We start from the raw sequence: 20,958 nt of genomic DNA, 5'->3' as shown, positions 1-20,958 counted from the left end.
AGACTATAGACTCGAAAGTAAAAAAAAAATGGCAAACATATGGCAGCTTGCTTCCATACTGCTGCCAAAAACCTACATTACACTACCCATGGACTGGCCAGTTTCTGTTTCTGACTCAAGGAAGAGTTGATTTTTAAACTTTGGAGCCATTTAGTGCTTTCTTCGTGTGGCAGGGTGGTATTCTTCTGGCTGCCTAAGTGTGACTAATATGAAGGCAACAGGTTTCCCATCTCTCATGAGGGCAATTGAATGGATGTTCTGTTCTCCAGGGGACGTGCCATCGAGCAGTTAAGACACTGGACTTGCCAACCAGAATTTTGCCAGTTTGAGACCCAAGTACCATATGATGGAGTGAGCTCCCATTCCTGCCCCAGCTCCTGCCAACCTAGCAGTTCAAGAGCATGCAAGTAGACAAATAGGTACCACTTTAGTTCCACGTGCCTTCAGCATATAGTCTTTCTGGCCACGTGACCGCAGAATCATCTTCAGATCATGCTGACACCCTCGGCTAAGAAATAGAGATAAGCACCCAGCCCCTAGAATTAGACATAACTAGACAGGGGAAATGTACCTTTTTAAAATCATTTCTCCTAAGTTGTTCTACAGAAGTTCTAAATTGTTAAGAACTTAGTAGTTCTAAGCAGTTCTAAATGATGAGCTGCTTGTGAGGATGGGCTTTAGTCCTTTCTATCCTGCAGCCAGACAGCATGTGGAAGTATGATGTCTTTTTCATTATCAAATACTATACTGTCACCTCAAATGTTTAAGAATGACAGCTTGACTGGAGCTGCAGTTAAGAGCTATATTACAACAACCTATTGTTACGAGAATTAATTCTCCCTTTGTTCTGTGGGATTTACTCACTAACAAAGTTTATAAAATTCTGGCTGTTCAAAGGGAGCATTGATATTTTTAGGCTGGCTTGTGGGCATGGCTTATGGCTAATTGCTGGATGATTATTTCCCCTCCCCCCTTTCAAACATATGAGTTAGATCATCCCCAAATGTACTGTTTCTTATAGTACCGTCTTCCAGAAGCTTGTAAATGAAGAACTTTACAACAAAAAGGACAGGACTGATCTTAGCATTCCCTTCCTTACACAGGGCCCTAGCCTTTCAAATTGCATTCAAAAAACGAATCCTTGATTCTTCGCCTTAACGGAAAGCAGAATGCAGGATTACCGTACAATGTTTGTCAATACAACATATAATTGCACTATTTCATGCCATTCCAGCTGCCTTTTCAAGCCTCGCCTTAATCTTTGCCCTAGTCTTCCTTTCCCGAGTTATGGACAGAATTCAGATAGCCTGCTTTATTGCTCTCTTCTTAAACTTCACATCCCTGATGAGGGAGTTTTCAATGCATGAAGAGGCCAGGCCTGGATACGTCCTGGAGGTCTCAAATCCAGGTGACCTGTAAACAGATGATGACCACAAACATCTGAGTCAATCACAAGAGGAGCCCCTGCTAATCACTGAGGCTGATGCAGAGCCATTCTCTTGTGGGGATACAATGGCAACAGGAGGCACCACTTTTTTCATTAAAATTCATCAGCCTGTTAAATATTTAGCACTCTTTCCTAATCTGTCCGACTCCGTTCCCACAAAGGAGCTCATCAACTATCTTTCACCATCATCCTTTAACCTGCTAGTTTTTGGTTAACTTCCATACTTGGGAATAAGATATGCAATATTTTTTTTCTTCCTCCCCTCAAACTAATCAGTTAAATCTGTTCCTTCCCAGATGACCATTTCCCCATTTTTCAGTGACCTCATTGTGTCTGTGCATTCCCATCGCTTTCTAATGGAGATCCGATACTGATGATTCTTGCCAGCAGAGTGGAATTGGGATTTTGAAGGATGTTCACAAGTAGCATAGTTTTGGTTCCTGGTCCTGTTGCTCAAAGTGCATGGGTTGAGAGGAGGTTTTTCTCACCTGTCACTGTTAAGCCATTGAATACAACTATCCAGTCATGTGATACCGTAGAATATACAAATGTTGCAAAAAAGAAATTCCTGGCTGGGTATTATTTATTTATGCACTTGAGTTCTATAGCTGCCCCATCTCAATCAATGACTTGGCTTACAAAAGGAGCTGACAAAGCACAGTGAAGGCCCCAGATCAGAGTAGACAACTATGGCCCCTTTACGATCTGTGGATTTCAATTCCCAGAATTCCTGGGAACCCAGCTAGCTCAGGAATTCTGGATGTCTGCAGGTCATTAAGTCCACAGGTGTATGCCTCACATGTCTTCCTGTGCCGCCCCCTCAAAAAAACCATCAGAACAGAGATCTATTTTATTGCTTTTGTTTACTTTCACCTATAATAACCCACTTCCTCTTAAAACCCAACATGGCGGCCCACGATATATGTACACCAGTTACTTAATTCTCATGACAAGCATCTTGTGAGATGACAGATAATTACTGGACATGGTCAGACAGTTGCCTCAGTGGCTGGATGGCCACTTGAACCTGGATCTGCCAAGATACCATAATCACTACAAGTAGTCCCTTATCTTACAACCATTCATTTAGTGACCATTTGAAGTTACAATGGCACTGAAAAAATAACTTATGACCATTTTTCACTCTTATGACTGCTGTAGCATTCCCCCCTGATCACGTGATCAAAATTCAGACACTTGGCAACTGACTTGTATTTATGACAGTTGCAGAGTCCTGGAGTCATGTGATCACCTTTTGTAGACCTTCTTGACAAGCAAAGTCATGGAGAAGCCAGATTCACCTTACAACTGTGTATTACTTAACAACTACAATGATCCATTTGACAACTGGGGAAGAAAGTTTGTAAAATGCGGCAAAACTCATTGAACAACTGTCTTGCTTAATAACAGAAATTTTGGGCTCAATTGTGATCATAAGAGAGGACTACCAATGCATCACACTGTTGCAAATGCCAGAATAAAATTCAGCTGCCTGTCAGTTGCTGGAGGTGAGGGCACACACCATTTTGTTCTCTGCACAAAATATCCAATTTATTTATCAATTTTGTTCAAAAATCCAAAAGAAAAGAAATTAGAAAGACAAAACAGAATTAATCAAAATATTAAAAGAATGTTGAGTTAAAAGGACAATAAACAAAAATGTGTATTATATCATTATACACTATTTTTCAAAAAAATATGCTAAGTCTGATTAAAAAACAAAAAGCTTAATTCCCAATTTTCTCAGTGCGTAAGAACAAAGTGGGAGATTATTTTGAAAACAGTTCAGATCAATATGCAGCTCGGCAAAACTGACTCAAATTATTTGAGTTTGTATTACCCAGGGGTCGTTTGATATGAAACAGTAGCAGCAATTGTAGCCTATTCCAGATCAAAAACTACACTTTGAACAGGAGGAGGACCCATTTCTGTTTATATCTGCTAATCTGTGGCAAACTAAAAACCAGTTTACCGCTCATGCTTCAGAGCACACCAGTAATTCCTAACCTTTGGGATAATAGCATGGATAGCCGTTTTCCTTGTTTTCTTTTTTTTTTTAATGAATATTAAAGACTCCCAATACATTTCCAAGTTGATGCAAAATTCTCCCAATTTGCGTAGGTCAGGAAGCAGGTGGCTGAGTCAACAACATGGAAGGAGATTGGGGTTGATTAATTATGAATTAGGACAAATTGGCAGCCTGCTACTCAGTAATCTATGTAAATAAGGATGATAATACTATGAGTGCTTGTGCAAATAGAAACTTGCTAAGGAGCAATGGGCAAACCCAGCTCCCCGTGGTGTTGGGGGGAGAAGGCTTTGTTCTGCTATTAATTTTTATAGGGTGACAGAATGAAATTTACATGGACAATGAGATGCCTATCACAGGGGCTACCTTATTAAAACTACGCTTGGTCAATGGAAGGGAGAGGAATAACAAACAGGAGAAGGTAGAAGATGGATACACTGAATTCTAGGAAGATTGTTTCCTTCACCTCTGCCTATATGTCCACCTAAGTATAAAGCTTGGCTCAATTGCATCTTGCTTTCTAATCTCTTTTTGTACGTAGTGTGTGGGAGGAAAAGTAAAGGTGTCTTAAATTCAAAATATCCAATTTGTTTTAGTCATCTTGTCCTCTGTAACTTTATAAAAATTGAAACTAATAAGGGTTACACTGAATGGCATTGTACGAGAGGTAATTGAAGTGGCAGCTTTAAAAGTTAAGTTCATCAACAGATATGGCACTTATCACAGCAGGTATGGTTTTGAATGAGACCTGCATTTTGTTAAAACACAAGCATGCACATGGACACAAAACTAAGATTCCCCCCCCATCCCAGTCACAAAAGAGATAGGAGAGAATCATCATCATCATGATATATAAACAGAAACAAACAATGTATGTACTCTATGACCTAGGTGGTAAGTATTTTGATATAGGAAAGTTCCCATTGTTACACAATTATGTTCATACATTTCTAGTGAGTGAGCCTACTTTAAAAAGTCCTAATTACCAACGGAAGGCAGTTTCCAGTAAGATAGCATCATGGCTGGTCAGGAAATTGGAAAGCCCCAAACTCATCTCACCATTTGACTCTGGAGTTCGCTGGATGACCTTGAGCAATTCTTCCCCTATTTCAACCAAACCCTTCTTGTACACTGACTTAAACTCAGAGATGAAATGCATAAGATAATAAACTTGGTCAATGGAAGGAGAGGAAAAACAAACGGCAGAAGGTAAAAGATGGATACACTCAACTGGTTATTGTGTATATTTACTGACAAAGAAATAAAGGGAGACTTTGTCGGTAAATATAAATTTAGCACAACAATAAAGGTAAAGGTAAAGGTTCCCTTCGTACATATGTGCTAATCATTCCCAACTCTAGGGGGCGGAGCTCATCTCTGTTTCAAAGCCGAAGAGCCAGCACTGTCCGAAGATGTCTCCACGATCATGTGGCTGACGTGACTAAATGCCCAAGGCACACGGAACGCTGTTACCTTCCCACCAAAGGTGGTCCCTATTTTTTCTACTTGCATTTTTACATGCTTTCGAACTGCTACATTGGCAGAAGCTGGGGCAAGTCACAGGACTCACTCCGTTTTGTCACAAAAGCAACTGCCTGCGAAGGCTGCTGGATTGGGGCTGAAAGGTGAAAGCAAAAGTACTATGCTCCCTCCCATATTTGGGTAGACAAGGTGGCCTTGATTTAAAAAAAAACATTTATTCAACTGGTTAGTTGAGACCTGCTGCTGTTATTTTGGTTGCAAGCGGTTAAAGCCGCTGTACCTCCGGCAACTTAAAATGTACTTGAATCGCATAATATCTAAAAAAAAATTAAGCTACCTCCAACTCCCCACCATATCTTTCCCCAACAGAAGATTAGCAAGGAAGCAGCTTTCATTGTGATGCTGCTACTGCCACCTGGTGTCTTGATGCTGTTTTTAGGAGAGCCAGGATTTGTATTGGCTTGAACCGAAACAAAGCAAACTTCAGGTTGCTTCAGCTATCATGTTTTATTCCATCACAACAGACCATCACCAGGCTCCAGAATAACAAGCAACACTTCAGATTTGAATGTTCAGGTAGTCCTCGATTTACAGCCATTTGTTTAGTGACTGCTCAAAGTTATAACCGCACTGAACCAAGTGACTTATGACCAGTTTTGCAGCATCCCCATGGTCACGTGATCAAAATTTGGGCATTTGGCAACTGGCATGTATTTGTGGTGTCCTAGGGTTATGCAATCACCATTTGTGACCTTCCCAACCAGCTTCTGACAAGCAAAGTCAATGTGGAATCCAGATTCGCTTAACAATGGCATGATTTGCTTAACAACTGCAGTGATTCGCTTAACAACTGTGGCAAAAAGGTCATAAAATGGGGCAAAACTCACTTAACTGTCTTGCTTGGCAATGGTAACTTTGGGCTCAATTCTGGTAGTAAGTTGAGGATTACCTGTATTGAATACTCCATCAAGATGGAGCTAAAGTGGCTGGGGCTTAGCTCTGGGACATTAGTTCTGGGTGAAATCTATGGAACTCTAGTAAGAAACAAGAGCACTATTGGATTACATTGAAGGTTCTTTGGCTTGGATATCCTGCTTCTCCCTTTATGGCCAAGTAGCATTAAGTTCAGATGCTGGTCTCTAGTAATGGAGACTGCATATATCTCTCTGCGCTGTTTGGGTCACATCCTGAGGCTTAAGAAAGGGAATAATGAATCTTTCTTTTGCCTGAAGGTCCTGTTTCTTTCCGAATGGGGTAAGGAAACGTGGCAATGATGGCAAGGCTAGAGTTGGCAACACACACGCACGCACACACATTCTACACATTACACAATCACAGACATGCAATCTTCTGAGCAGGTCAGCAGACTCCAATAAAACTGTCCACCTTCCTCAATGCCCCTTACGTCAGCCAAGTCTTGTTAGCCAAAAGGAAGGACTTGCAGGCTGGCTCCACGCTGTGAGCCCAACCCTATCTTGTACAAAATTGGGGAGTCAACAAATCTGCTTTCATCCGAGATAACCACATGCCAGTTCCTGCAGTTGTTCTGCCTAGAGATTCTCCTGCTTGTATGCTACCATTCCTTTGGTTAATGTACTGTAGCCTCTCAATAATGTCTTTAGAATAGGCGACTTGTTCAACCAAAGTTTGCAGGGTGTTCTGATCAAGGCTCCAGCTTTGCATGGGAAAGCCTTGTGGCATGCATAAACAAAACTGAACCAGGGGTGAAATCCTCCCATTTCGGCCCAGTTCAGTTGAACCGGTAGAGACGATTGTCATTGGTTCTGCGAACCGGTAATTTAAAAAAAGCTTCCAAGGATCATGCAGATCAGCTGTGAGCTGCACAATCGTTGGCAGCTCCCCCCCCCTTGTGACCTCTAGGCTGGAGTACTGCAATGTGCTCTACATGGGGCTGCCCTTGAAGAGGTTTCTGCGACTTCAGCTGGTCCAGAATGCAGCCGCGCGAGCGATCATGGGTGCACCTCGTTTCACCCACGTAACACCTATCCTCCGCGAGCTGCACTGGCTGCCTGTTGATCTCCGGGTGCGCTTCAAGGTGCTTGTTGTCACCTACAAAGCCCTTCATGGTATTGGATCTGGATACTTGAGAGACCGCCTACTGCCAATTACCTCCACTAGGCCAATAAGATCCCATAGATTAGGCCTCCTCCGAATTCCATCAGCCGGTCAATGTCGACTGGCAACTACCCGGAGGAGAGCCTTCTCGGTGGCTGCCCCGACCCTATGGAACAAACTCCCCGTGGAGATTCGTACCCTCACCACCCTCCAGACCTTCCGCATAGCCCTTAAAACCTGGCTGTCCCGACAAGCCTGGGGCTAAGATTTCAACCCCACACGAATAGTATGACTGTTGCGTTTTTTTAATGATGTACTGTTTTATGTGTGTATTTTTGTCTTGTACTCCCCTCCCCCTTGGATTGTGAGCCGCCCTGAGTCCCCCCAGGGAAAAGGGCGGCATATAAATAAAGTAATCCTAATCCTAATCCTAAAGCATTTTTTCCTGTCTATTCACCTGAACCAGCGGGAAAAAATGCTTTAAAAAGTGAAAAAAAAAAGTTGGCCATGCCCACCCAGTCATATGACACTCCCCAAGCCACACCCACAAAACTGGTGGCAAAAAAAATTAGATTTCACCACTGAACTGAACTACTGTTAGAATTTGCTCCCTCTCTCTCTGGACAAGTTGACAGGATTTTCTTCAGTTGCTGCTAAAAACTGAATACTGATCTCAAATATTGTAAACGTGGAACAATAAATGAGAATGATTGCCTGAAAAAACGAAAGCCAGATCTCAGAATTTGTATAAAACTAAGCAAACTCTACAAAAATACATTTTTATACTTTTTTTATGCTTCTTCCCAGGGAAAAGTTCTTGGTTTTTTAAGAGTTGCAAGGGTATGCCAATATTCTATTTGCTATGCAGATGAATATTTAATTATTAATAGTAAACAGCATATTTACTTTTACCCAATAAAAACATTAGTTTTATTTATGAGTTGAGGTTGTCACACTAGTTAATCTTATTTCAGGGTTTAAGTTATCTCAAATTTTGATCTGGGCAACCTTTGCACCAAGAAGTTATATATAGACAGGAATTAAGTAGCTAATCATGAGTCCTGCCTTGGTATTAGTGGTCCCTAGTTCTTCTGTGGTAGGGATTAAGTTGAGAGAAGTTGAAAGGTTATTTAAATACCTGTCTTTTACTTCTCATGTTAATTTCCATCCTTAGGTACTTTGCTTGTTTTCTTTTTTTAACAATGCAATTGTTCTTAATGTGTGTGTCAATATACTAGATTTCACCATCATAAATCTTTCAGCTATAGATTTATTCCTGTTATTGGGGTGTGTATGTGTGTGTTAAGGATCTAGCCTAAATTCTTTGTATTGTCAATTTCTGGAGGTCTGTGATCAAACAAGGCAACTCGGTAATGATGAGTTTAGGCAAATATTGCTGGTTGACCAAATTATCTGTCATGAGGTGAGTGTAAACCTCTGGGGGGACTTCCCATTCACTTGAAACAACAGCCAATGTTTCAGCAAACAGAGGAGCCCACCTTGGTCAAATATCAGGGGTGTTCCCTTTATTAGATTAACTCAAGTCCACAGAACAATATGTAAGTTTTTGAGTTCATATGGACCAGCCCACCTCACAGGGTTGTTGTTTTGGGGAAAGTGGGAGAAAGAAGGAGCATTAGATGTTTGCACCCTTGAAGTTTTTTTGTAGGAAATAATAAAGGCAGGATATAAACAAATAAAGAAACCAGGTGTTGGGTACTTATGACCAGGGGCCACATGTGATCTCCAAGCTTCTACAGCAGGTGTGTCCAACTCTGGACAGCTAGCCCCACAAAAAATAAAAATAAAGGATTTTTATCTATATACATTAACTATAGTATATATGCTATGCAGCCCAAGACAATTTCTCCTCATTCAGAGAGCCAAGGCAAGCCAAAATTTTGGACATGGCTGCTTTACAGTAACCTCAGATTCAAATCACAAGATCACATATTTTTATTAGTATAATGTTTCATATTGGAAATATATACTTGAATGACTCTTTTTAATTTTTTAGATTTATATCACACTTTTCCTGCAGGAAAAGGCAGCTTATGTGGGGCTCCTCCTTCATTTTATCCCTGTAAGAGCAATACTTCGAGGAAGATGTGACACACCCAAAATCACTCAGTTGCCACCCATGGCCGAGGATCAGCTTGAATCTGGATCTCCCCCAGTCTCAGATTAATACCTGTAACTGCTACATCACATTGGATAAAATAAAAAATCGTAAACATAACCTATCTCCCTCTTAATTTGATTGATATAAATGAACTCTGAAAAGTATAGGTAAAACATAATGTGGACCAAGCTCCAGACTCGGGTGCTTAATTCTTCATCCTGATCTGGTAAAGATTCTCTGCAGAGCCACCTCTCTGTTTCTCTCTTCCCTCTCTCTCGTGTTATCTGTAACACAGAGTGTGCTCTGCTGCCCTTTGACCATTCCTCCTCCTTTCCTGACTTACGTCCTATGTGTGCAGTGCTCTGCCGTACCTCCTCCCCCAGAAGGGAGACAAAGTCTGTTAGCCTTGTGAGGTCAAAGGCTTCCTGAGGCATTAGAGTTGCCTGCGTTTTTCTGATGTTCCCTCTGACAATGAGCTGAAAGGTAGGTGATTATGATTCTGGAAAGTGGTTCACTCTGCCTTTGATCAAATCAAACATTTGCATCCTCTCTCACCCCGAACCATCCACTCTTACTTGGAAGGATCTTCAGGGTGCTTAGCAGGAGTCTTTCCTAGTCCTCCTCAAACATGCTTTTGCTTGAAAACGAACTTTTGCTTGAGAAGCAGATACTCTGCCACCGAAATACTTGGTGGGATTCAGTCAATGAAAGTTTTGGCAGGCTATGGAAGCAATGCTCTGATTAGGAAATGATTGATCTTTTAGATTATAAATTGTTAAGAAAGCCCCAATGGCTCCCTGGATTAGTTGTCAGGAAAATCAAGCTGGCGCTAGGTTCTCCTGCACAGTAATGCAGACACCTAGACCTGGGGGGAAAAGGTAGGCAGCCACTAGCAGGGAGGGTGTGGTTCGACAGCAGGAAGAAATCATGACTTACAGTCCAGACACTTGGCTAGCTTTGCGCTGCAGATAACTGCTATATTTTTTTATTAAATTTTTATTTTTATTATACAGACAACACATACACACAACAATAAAAAACAAAACAAAAAAGAAAACAAAGAAAAAAGCATCATCACATACAGCATGTTGTTTGGTTACAGGTGTTTTAACATCCATATTCTCGAATAACATTTACCATCACAGATTTTTCATCTAGTATAACTAAATACCTCACTTTCATTGTACAGTATATGTTCAATTACGATTAGTATTTTTTTCCCAATAAATCATAATTCCCTTACATTCTTGATTGTCTATTTGATAACAGTATACCTTTATATAATCCCCATGTGAAAGGGGGAAAAAAAGAAATTTTTTTTTACCAACCATTTATATTTATATATCATTATTTTCAATTATGCATAGTTCCACCAATCAACTATCAGGTATGCTTATGTTCATTGCTATCCTTGTACCTCATACATTCAAACAGAAATCTTATTCCTTAATTTTCAACAAAATATTCTAAATAGTCGCTACATATATTTATATACCAATTTTTAATTATTCACTTATTAAAATTATTTATCAACAGCAAGATATCATTGTAATATGTTCTTAAGGTTATACATTATATCACCAATCCTCTATCAAGTGTACATAAAATCATTATTATCCTTATCCTTTTTAAAGCAAAAAATTCTAAAGTATTCAATTCACAGATGTATCAGTTTTTCATTGTATCATTGTTAATCTATTTCACAGCATAATTGTGTTATCATTTAACTCCTTCAGTTAAAACATGAGTAAAACATTTTTCATTTCCAAGTTTTTCCCCCCAGCCACTGTTAAAACAAGTCCCATATCTTATAAAATTGCTGGTCCTCTTTTCTCTAATTTCAAGTTTCAATTTACTCATTTCAGCACAGTCCATTATTTTTCAAATAACTTCTTCCTTTTTTGGTATTGTTTCATTTTTCCAGTTTTTTGCAAATACTATTCTGGCTGCTGTTAACACGTTTACAATCAGATATTTTAAGTCTTTATTATAGATTTCTGGTATGATTCCCAATAAAAAGGCCTCTGGTTTAAAGTCTATTTGTTTGTGTATCTTTTTCTCCAACCACATGTGGATTTTAGTCCAATATCTTTTAGCTTCAATGCAAGTCCACCACATGTGGTAATATGAGCCCGGTATCTGATGACATTTCCAACACTTTTCTGATTTATTCTTGGACATTCTTGCAATTCTCATTGGGGGTAGATGCCACCTGTAAAACATCTTATACAAATTTTCTCTATATGCAGTAGACATTGTCATTTTATAGTTTTGAGACCACAGTTTCTGCCATTTCTCTAAGTCAATCCCATACCTAATTTCCCCCCCCCCAAGCTATCATTTCTTTAACTTGTTCTTCTTGTAATTTAACCTCCAATAAGTATTCGTATAGTTTTTAAATTACTTTTTCATCAGTACCTGTTAAGATTTTGTCTCAGTCATTTTATTGTAAAAACCTTTGGATTTTCTATCTTCATTAGATCTAGATTGTATCTGTACATATGAATACCAATTCATTTCTATCCCTTCTTGTTTCAACTCTTGGATAGATTTGAGTTCACCCTCTGCATTCAATATTTCAACATATCTAACTGTTCCTTTTTATATATTATTGGATATGAAAATGCTTCGATCGTTGATATCCAGACTGGAATTTTTAAGTAGTGTAATCTTTTAACCTTTTCCCAGTTTAATAACAAAGCTTCCCTTATATAATGTCTTCTAAAATAGCCATGTGCTTTAGTTCCCTTATACCATAGAAAAGCATGCCATCCCAACATAAGCCATGACCTTCTACATTCAATGGTCTAGAATTTTTTAGTGTTATCCACTCCTTAATCCACATCAAGTTTGTTGCTTGGTAGTATAACTCCCAATCAGGTAAGACCAATCCTCCTCTAATTCTAGCATCTTGTAACAGTTTAAGTTTTATTCTAGCTTTTGTCCCTTGCCAAGTAAATGTCAAAACTATTTTATTTAGGTCTTGAAAAAAATCCTTACCCAATTTAATTGGGATTGTCTGGAACAGGTATAAAATTCTAGGTAGAATGTTCATTTTAATTGCAGAAATTCTTCCCATCATTGATAACTGTAAATTTTCCCATTTCATCAAGTCAGTCGCAATTTGTTGTTTTAATCTAGTATAATTGTCCTCTTTGAGAGTACTGCATCTAGGTGATAGGTATATCCCCAAATATTTAACCTTGCTTGTAATTTGAATCTGCAAAGCTTCTGACAACCCCTCCTTTTGTCTTGCTGGTATATTTTTTCTCATAATCTTAGTTTTGTCTTTGTTTATTTTCAAGCCTGCTACTTTTCCATATTCCTTTACTCTTTCTAGCAGTTTGGGTGCTGTTTCTAGTGGATCTTCAAGGATAAAAACTAAATCATCTGCAAACGCTTGTAGCTTATATTCTTCTTTTTTGATTTTCATTCCTCTTATTTCTTCTTCTCTGATCTTTCTGTTTAAAACTTCTAATGTTAAGACAAAGAGTAACGGTGATAATGGGCAACCTTATCTCGTACCTCTCTTTATTTCAATAGGATCTGTCAATTCTACATTTACCATTATCTTTGCTGTTTGTTTATAATATATCATTCGTATGGTTTGAATAAATTTCTTACCAAAGTTCATCTGCTCCAGTTGTAGAAACATAAATTGCCAATTCACATTGTCAAAGGCTTCTGTGCATCAAGAAACATCAAAGCCATTTGTTTTTCGGAGTGGGCCTCATAGTATTCCAAAATTTCAAAATCATTCTCATATTGTCTTTGATTTGTCTCTTAGGTAAAAAACAATTTTGGTCTGAGTGGATGAAGCTATTTAAATATTTTTTAAGTCTCTCTGCTAGTATAGATGCAAATAGCTTATAATCTGAATTTAATAAAGAAATTGGTCTATAGTTCTTAGTTTGTATCAAATCGGTCTCCTCCTTGGGTAGCAATGCGATGTATGCTTCTGACCATAACTTCGGTATTCTACTCTCAGACATCACTTCATTCAAGACTTGTAAGAGTGGGAGAGTTAAGATTTCTTCAAATATTCTGTAGAATTCCACAGGTAGTCCATCCGGACCTAGGGCTTTTCCGTTATTTTGTTTTTTAAGTGCTTCCGTTAGCTCCATCATTGTTATTTTACTTTCTAGCATTGTTGTAGTTTCATCTGATATCTGGGGGAGATTGGCATCCTGTAAATATTTTTTGACTCCTCCCTCCTCCTCTCTTCTTGTTCGTAGAGCTTAGCATAGTAATCTTGTATAATTTTTTTCTCAGTATTTCCATACTGAATTTGTCCTTGTTCATCTCTTAATTGAAATATTTTCTTTGTTTCTCTCTCTTTTTTCAGCTTATATGCCAACCATCTACCTGGTTTATTTGCATTTTCAAAGTAATTCTGTTTGGCACCTCTAATTTTTTGTGCCAGTTCTTCCTTTTCCAATAGATCCATTTTATGTTTAATTATATCCATTTTTATCTTAACATCTTTTTTTGTGGCAACCTCTGTAATTCTTTCAAGTATTTTGTAATCATTATCAAAAGCTTTATGCCTTTGTCTTTTCTTTAAGTTTTTCTTCCTTGTATAGTCTATTATCAGACCTCTAGTAACAGCCTTCATTGTATTCCAAAGATTCTGCATTGATGTATCTTTTTTCCTATTTTCTTTAAAGAAAAGGGCTAGTTCTTTTTCCCTTTTTTGTACAAAATCTTTTTCTTTCAATATGGTATTATTTAATGTCCATCTAGATCTTGCCCTTTGGCCTTTCCATCTAATTGAGATTGGGTTGTGATCCGCCCAAGTGCTTGCTCCAATCTCAATTTCTTGTATGTTGCAGATCAATTCTGCTGAGGCCCATATCATATCAATTCTAGAGAATGATGAATGTCTATTTGAATAGAAAGTATATTGTTCTTTTTTGGTATTTCTTTCTCCCCATATATCTTTTAAATTTATTTCATCTATCATCCTAAAGAAAGATTTCGGCAGCAATTTTCTATTTAGCTTTTTTGTTTTGTATGTTTTATAGTCCATATTCTGGTTCACAATGCCATTAAAATCTCCCATCATACAAATATCAACATAGTCTAAGTCCAAAATTCTTTTGTGTAGTTTTTTATAAAATTCGTCTTGTTTTTCATTGGGGGCATAGATTCCAATTAGAAGTGTTTTTTTTTTTTTTGATATCCATAATTTCCACCATCAAAATTCTTCCCTCTTCATCTACATAACTTAATTTTGCTGGAATATTGTCTTTAATATAGAAGATCACTCCTCTTTTCTTGCAGTTCGCCAGTGTTGAAAACATTTTCCCAAGCTTTGGTTGAGTTAGTAGATGTTCATATCTCTTTTGGATATGTACTTCTTGTAGGAAAATTATGTCAAGTTTTAACTTCTCTAATTTATGAAATGTTTTCTTTCTTTTAGTTGCTGAATTAAGTCCATTGATATTAATTTTTCTTTCTTCCATGTTTATACTTTATATACAGGATTTATAGCTCTAGTAGATCTGGGTTCTCATTTTTCTCTGTAGCTTACACCCCCCACTGGACCTTCTTTTTTCTCAATTCCACCTACAGCTCCTTCTACTTTTTCAGTCTCAGTTGTAGGTGCCTCCAGTAGTTGTGCCACAAAATCATCTTTCCCAATTTTCTCAGCCATTTCTCTAAAATATTCTGCATAGAAAGCTTCTGCCTTATCAATTGTATTTATCCTGTGCCTTTGTCCTTGCCATGTACATAGTAGACTTTCGGTATGAGCCATCTGTAATTAACACCTTTTTTAATCAGAACTTTAGTCAAAAATTGGTATTCTCTTCTCCTCTCTCTCACCTCTCTCGTAATTTGTTTGAGAACTACAATCTTCTTGCCTTTGTATTCTAATTTTCTATCTCTCATTTTCTATAGAATTTGTAATTTGATTGTTTTCTTAGTAAATCTTACATGAACTTCCCTTGGAAGAGCATTTCTCATTGCATATCTTGTATGTACTCGGAAGGCTTCGCCTATTCCATCTATCATCTTCTCTTGGGGTATCTCTAATACGTTTATCAGGATCTTGGATATTATCTGTACTAAGTTCTCTCCTTTTTCTTCTATGTTTTGAAATCTTAAGAAAAAATCAGACCTATCCATCTTTCATCTTAGTATTCCACTACTCTCCCTTTCCACATCGCTCAGTCTACTACCTAAATTCTCAGTTTTTTCTCCTTCTTGGATTTTACCTTCAATTTTTTGAATCCTGTCTTCATATTTCATCATCCAATTGTGCATATTTTCCATTTTTCCTTCCATTTTATCAATTTTGTACTATGCTTTGATTTTGTTCTTCTATTATCTCCATTCTTTTTTCCATACTCTCAGACTTCTTTACAATGGTGTCTAACTTATCATCCCTACGATCAAGTCCTACTTGCATTTTCTTTATCGCTTGCATGATTGTCTCAAAGTTTGCTCCTTTCTCTTTTTCTTGCTGAAGCATTGACTGTATTGACCTCTGACCTCCTGCCGGTGAGGAGGCAGGGGTTGTTGTTGTAGAGCCAATAGGAGTTACTTTTCTACTCATGCTCAACAATTTTTGAAGGTGTGAGGTTATAAATGCAATGAAACAAGGGCATAAGAAAAAAAATATTTTTTTCTCTCTCTCTCTCCACAGAGCTATTATTTGGCATCCAGGAGGGATGGAGCATAGAAAACAGCATTGCCTGCAGTGATATGTCCGGTGGTGCTCTGGCCAAATGAGATGGCCAAACGTCTTGTGGTGGCTATTGCTCTCTGGGCTGTGGGGGGCCTTGCTGGGCTTCACCATCTCTACCTGGGCCGAGATAACCATGCCTTACTCTGGATGCTGACTTTGGGTGGATTTGGCATAGGGTGGCTTTGGGAGCTGTGGCTGCTCCCTGGTTGGGTAGCACAGGCAAATGGTACCCCAGACCTGCCCAGTGGTCAACCCCCACCTTTGAACCCTGTGCGTTTTCTTGGCCAAGCTTTAGTGGGCATCTATTTTGGGGTAGTGGCTTTGATTGGTCTCTCTACTCTGCCAGGTTTTTACCTTCTGGCCCTCCCTCTGGCTGTGGGTCTTGGAGTTCATTTGGTGTCTGAAGTGGGCAATCAAGCCTCCAATCTCCAAGCAACCTTAATGGCTGCCTTCATAACTGCACCAATCTTCTATGGCCACCCTCTGGGGATCTTGCCCATTACTCTCACCACTAGCGTGACAGCCCAGAACTACCGATCCTATAAAACCAGCAATCGCACCAAGAAGCTTAGCCTCCGACTTTACCGACTAGGCCTGGCCTATCTGGCATTCACAACGCCACTGGCCTACTCTGCCTTCAGCAACACAGCAGCCACGGCCAACTACATAGCCAGCACGATTGGAGCAGCTCTGGATTATGTCAGTGTCTTTCCATCATTGAGTGGAACATTGGAATCAGTGCTGCTTCTTCCCTACCGTGCCGGGAAAATGCTGGGTTTAAGTGGTGGCTATTTCCAGGAATGGGAGAACATTTTAAAATTTGTACAGTCTTTCCAGAATGAAAGACGTCAGATGGCGTATCAGGTACAGTGGACTCTTACAATTTTTCAGCTTTTGGAAACAGTTAAGTTTCAAGTTCCCTACAACTTATCCCACAGTAATAGGGTCCTCTTCAACTCTGAGGGAAGAATGTTCCAGAGGGCAGGGGCTACAACAGAGAAAGTAACGTGTCATGGTCCCTGCCAGTTGACATTCCTTAGCTGATGAGACTTGTAGCATATCCAGCATCATTTGCTACCTGTGCAGCCACGTTTTGCTTTATAAGCTGAAGCTTGTAAACGCTTTTTAAGGACAGTCGCATGCAGAGTGCATTGTAGAGATCCAATGTTATATTATCAAATATAGAAAATAAGCCTCTGCATGTCATGACACAATCTTTCCTTACATTCTGGATTAGCATCTGCAGAAAAGATTTTAAAAAAAATCAAGCTAATGGTCAATTCTACACAATAGAAGCCCTGTCCCCTTTGTATATACATCATAAGTGTTTATAAGCTTTGATTGCACATTTGTGGCCTCCCTATTGTTTTGCCCCTTCCCAGTCATCCTTGATTCAGGTTGTCATATTTTTGCCTGTCTCTGTGTGCCTTCAAGTCAGTTTTTGATTCCTGGCGACTACTTGGACTAGTCCCTGCAGTTTTCTAGACAAGATCTTTCAGACGTGGTTTGCCATTGCTTTCTTCCTAGGGCTGAAAGAAAATAACTGGCCCAAGATCACCAAACTAGCTTTGCATCTAAGGCAGGAATTAAAACTCACAGCCTCCCAGTTTCTAGCTGATGACTTAACTAGTACATCAAACTGTCTTTGGTCCTCAGACAGACTAAAATATTCACTTCAAGCCTTGCATATCAAACAACTTGCCTTGCATGTATTAAACAACTGCAATTTGTATTAATAGTAAAATGGCATTAAAGGAAGCTCAGATAATAGTACTGTACCGTGTGCAAGATAAAACAACAAAATGTAAGTCATGTTAAATATAATTAGAAACAGTATGTGAAAAATTCTTATTCTATTTAGTAATAATAATAAAGACCTAGCCAATAATTTTGCACTTATATTCATTTATCAATTTTAAATGCTACTTGTGAAAAGAATATCTGAAACCGGACCTTTCTGGTTGTAAGGAAAATAGTCAAAGGGCAAAGAAGTAAACTTTAACCGGTAAGTTATATGTCACACATATTTGCTCCATTATTGACTATTTCTTCCATTTACAGCATATTTCCCTGACATCTAAGAATTAAAATTCCCATAATTCTTAGTATAGCCCTTGGTTAGAATATGTAGTCTTAGACTTAGCATAAGAAGACCATATTGATTTCAGTGGAATTTTCTGAGATTATTGAAACATTACAGCAGAATATGCCACATTTAAAGGCTGGAAATTGTATATTATCATTTTGCAATCTGAAAGTTTTACCCAAAATGCATGACCAAAGATAATAACAAAGCTCTTCAGCTTTGATGTCTTTGGGTGTAGAAAGAAAGAAAGAAAGAAAAGACAACTGTGTTTTGCAGAATTGCAAGAAAGAAAGTACCTTCATGCTTAGCTTTCCAAAGCTCTGCAAAAATCTACTATTGGTTCAAACTCTACAAAAATCATCCTTCATTGGATTTTTGGCTTTTATAGATTTTCCAATAAGTTGTAACAGCAAGTCCAAGAAAATTATTCTTTGTTTCTCCACCTCCATTCCATCACTGACAAATGTCTAGTTTATTTCTTTCTTAGATGTTATCCTGTCTTTATTACTTTATAAGAAACTCAGGAAAACAAACATGCTCCTTCATCCTCTTCCTTCTTTTACATAACAACCCTGTCAGGTGGGTTGGGTTGAGAGACAATGACTGGCCCAAAATCACCCAGCCAACTAATTAGCAATTAGATAATTGGTAATTAAAATATTCATGAACTCATAGCTTTGATAGGATGCCGATACTCTTCTCTCATCTTCTTCTAGATCTTAGGTATCTCCAATGATGCCACTCCAGAAGAAATCACCAAAAGCTACCGGGAGTTGGTGAAGATTTGGCATCCTGATCATAATCGACATCAAATAGCAGAAGCTGAAAGACGTTTTATTGAAGTGCAAGCTGCCTACGAATTCCTCATGCAGGCAAAGAAGCCAAAATCTGCATGATTGCATTTAAGATGGCACAGAAATTCTATTAGCATCAAACAGCTGGAGATTAAACTATTATTATTAAAGTCATAGTTCTCAAAATAACATGGACCATGTTATAAATGTGTTAACTTTCTATGTACTTTAAATTTGTTAGAAATTACAAATACAACTGTTTTATGATCTTTCATTAAATGTTTTGTTATAGTTCCAGGACTTTTTGGATAAATTGGGGAGTGGAATTTCTTATTGTACTGCAGTTTCACTAGGCTTTTTATGAGATACTGTCAGTCTCTTTTCAGGTTGCCGATCCTCTGATATAAAGAGGGAATTAGTTCCATCAATTTTTCTGGTTTCTGTCCCTGAAATATATGTTCAGTATATTAAAAAGGTATCTTATTTATCAAATAAATCCTACCACGTTGACAATAAGATGTACCTCATCCTTTCTAATTTCAGGGAAACTAAAACAAGAATTGTACAGAGTCACCTTGTAGGGGGGATAGGCGGCACATAAATTTAATAAATAAGTAAAAATCTCTAATTTTCTTTGTATTTTATTATTGGTTTATATTTCTGATTAACTTTAATTATAGTGATTGGTTATGACACTGATTTAACTGTAGTTTTAAGCTACCTTGAAAACTTTTACACTATAGACATACATTTCTTAAATTATAAAAATCAAGAAAGGAGTTAGCCCAAGGTAGTAGTTTACAGTAATATACCACCTCGTGCTGTGCATACATCAATAATTACATTATAGGTTTCCTTCAACTTATTACATTCTCTCTAAATACTCCTTTTCATAGTTTTAATTGTCCCAATATTCTTTTTGATAGAGCAATAACATTAAACCTTCCCACAATAACACTTAATTATCCTCAATATGAGTAAACAGCAAACTATCATTAGTTTTCTTATGACATAGCATTTGAAAAAGTACTTTCCATTTACACTGCAATTTGTATTGCTAATTTTTCTTGAGTGCTTGGGTGGCTGTAGTTGGTAAAACATATTCCTATATTTTTTATTTATTATATTTTATTATCTTTTACTGGAAACACAGCATGAATTATTGGTTTGAAATGCATACATGTTCATCTGGGCCCAGCAGGTGACACTATTGAGCTATTAATGGAAAATGAACGAGACTTGATTTTAAAACAAAACCAGGGAAGGAAAAATTATATTCTTTTTTATTACATTTGTTTGTCACACATCTCACTGTGAAATGATTCTGGGTGGCTGCGAGGTCATATTAAACAGAAACTAAGGGCAAAAGACAACAAGATGCTGGAAATGAATTAGCATTTTTATAGCAATGTCATTTAAGGGACATTTAAGATTTTCAATCTGGATGTAGTTTTGGAAAAAAAAATTATTATCTACAGAAGTAGCAGCATGCCCTAAATATTATGGCTGGGAAGACAATGCATCTCCATCCATATCTAGAAGTCATCTTGAGGCCTGAAGGCAAGTGATGCTTTGCCTAAAAGATATAAGATTTGGGAGAATTTAAATCAGACAAATCCAGTGTGAATTGGAATTCATTATAGTTACCACAGTGGAATCCTGCATAGGAGACTTGGGAATGTGTGATTGTCCAATCAAGGTACAAACCTTCTGAGATTGATTTCATCCTACATTAATGTGGCCTGTTTAGTTTTGTTTACATTTATGTTTTTGAGAAATTGCGTACATTCAGCCAACCATGGCCCCGTGTGACCTCGGCAACTTGCAGGTTTCTTTTCTTAAAAAGCATTAGCATGAGCCTACATGCAGACAAAACACTGGCCCATACCGTGTGGCTAAATTGAAGGCAATCATGAAGAATTGATGTGCTGGATGAAGTCAGAAAATTGGGTCCAGAAGCTGTAAGGCAAGAGCTGTGGTGGCACAGTAGTTAAAATGCAGTATTGCTGGCTACTACTGATGGCTGCTAGCAGTTTGAATCTCACCAGGATCAAGGTTGACTCAGCCTTCCATCCTTCCGAGATTGGTAAAATGAGGATCCAGATTGTTGGAGGCAATCGGCTGACTCTGTAAATTGCTTAAGGGGGGGGGGGCTTTAAAGCACTATAAAGCGGTATATAAGTAAGTCTAATAAGTCTAAATGCTATTGTTACACATAGCCTCAGCAGGTC

General features: G+C 38.2%; 1 protein-coding gene across 1 annotated transcript; it reads left to right on the top strand.

Moving 5' to 3' along the window:
• The first annotated feature begins 9,531 nt into the window (after positions 1 to 9,531).
• Positions 9,532 to 19,350, top strand: DNAJC22 (DnaJ heat shock protein family (Hsp40) member C22). The gene is made up of 3 exons (XM_032210863.1): positions 9,532 to 9,639; positions 15,806 to 16,711; positions 18,650 to 19,350. Exons 2-3 carry the CDS (start codon positions 15,893 to 15,895, stop codon positions 18,827 to 18,829), a joined length of 999 nt encoding a protein of 332 aa, XP_032066754.1. The 5' UTR covers positions 9,532 to 9,639; positions 15,806 to 15,892; the 3' UTR covers positions 18,830 to 19,350.
• The last annotated feature ends 1,608 nt before the right edge of the window (positions 19,351 to 20,958 follow it).

The sequence above is a fragment of the Thamnophis elegans genome, chromosome 2 (assembly GCF_009769535.1).
Source record: "Thamnophis elegans isolate rThaEle1 chromosome 2, rThaEle1.pri, whole genome shotgun sequence".
In the NCBI taxonomy this organism is placed as follows: Eukaryota; Metazoa; Chordata; class Lepidosauria; order Squamata; family Colubridae; genus Thamnophis; species Thamnophis elegans.
This window is presented reverse-complemented; position numbering and strand designations above follow the sequence as displayed.

Coding starts and splice junctions, on each gene's coding strand:
- DNAJC22 (XM_032210863.1), top strand. CDS start 15,893: ATGGCCAAACGTCTTGTGGTGGCTATTGCTCTCTGGGCTGTGGGGGGC. Junction 16,712..18,649: donor GACGTCAGATGGCGTATCAG/GTACAGTGGACT, acceptor ATCTTCTTCTAG/ATCTTAGGTATCTCCAATGA.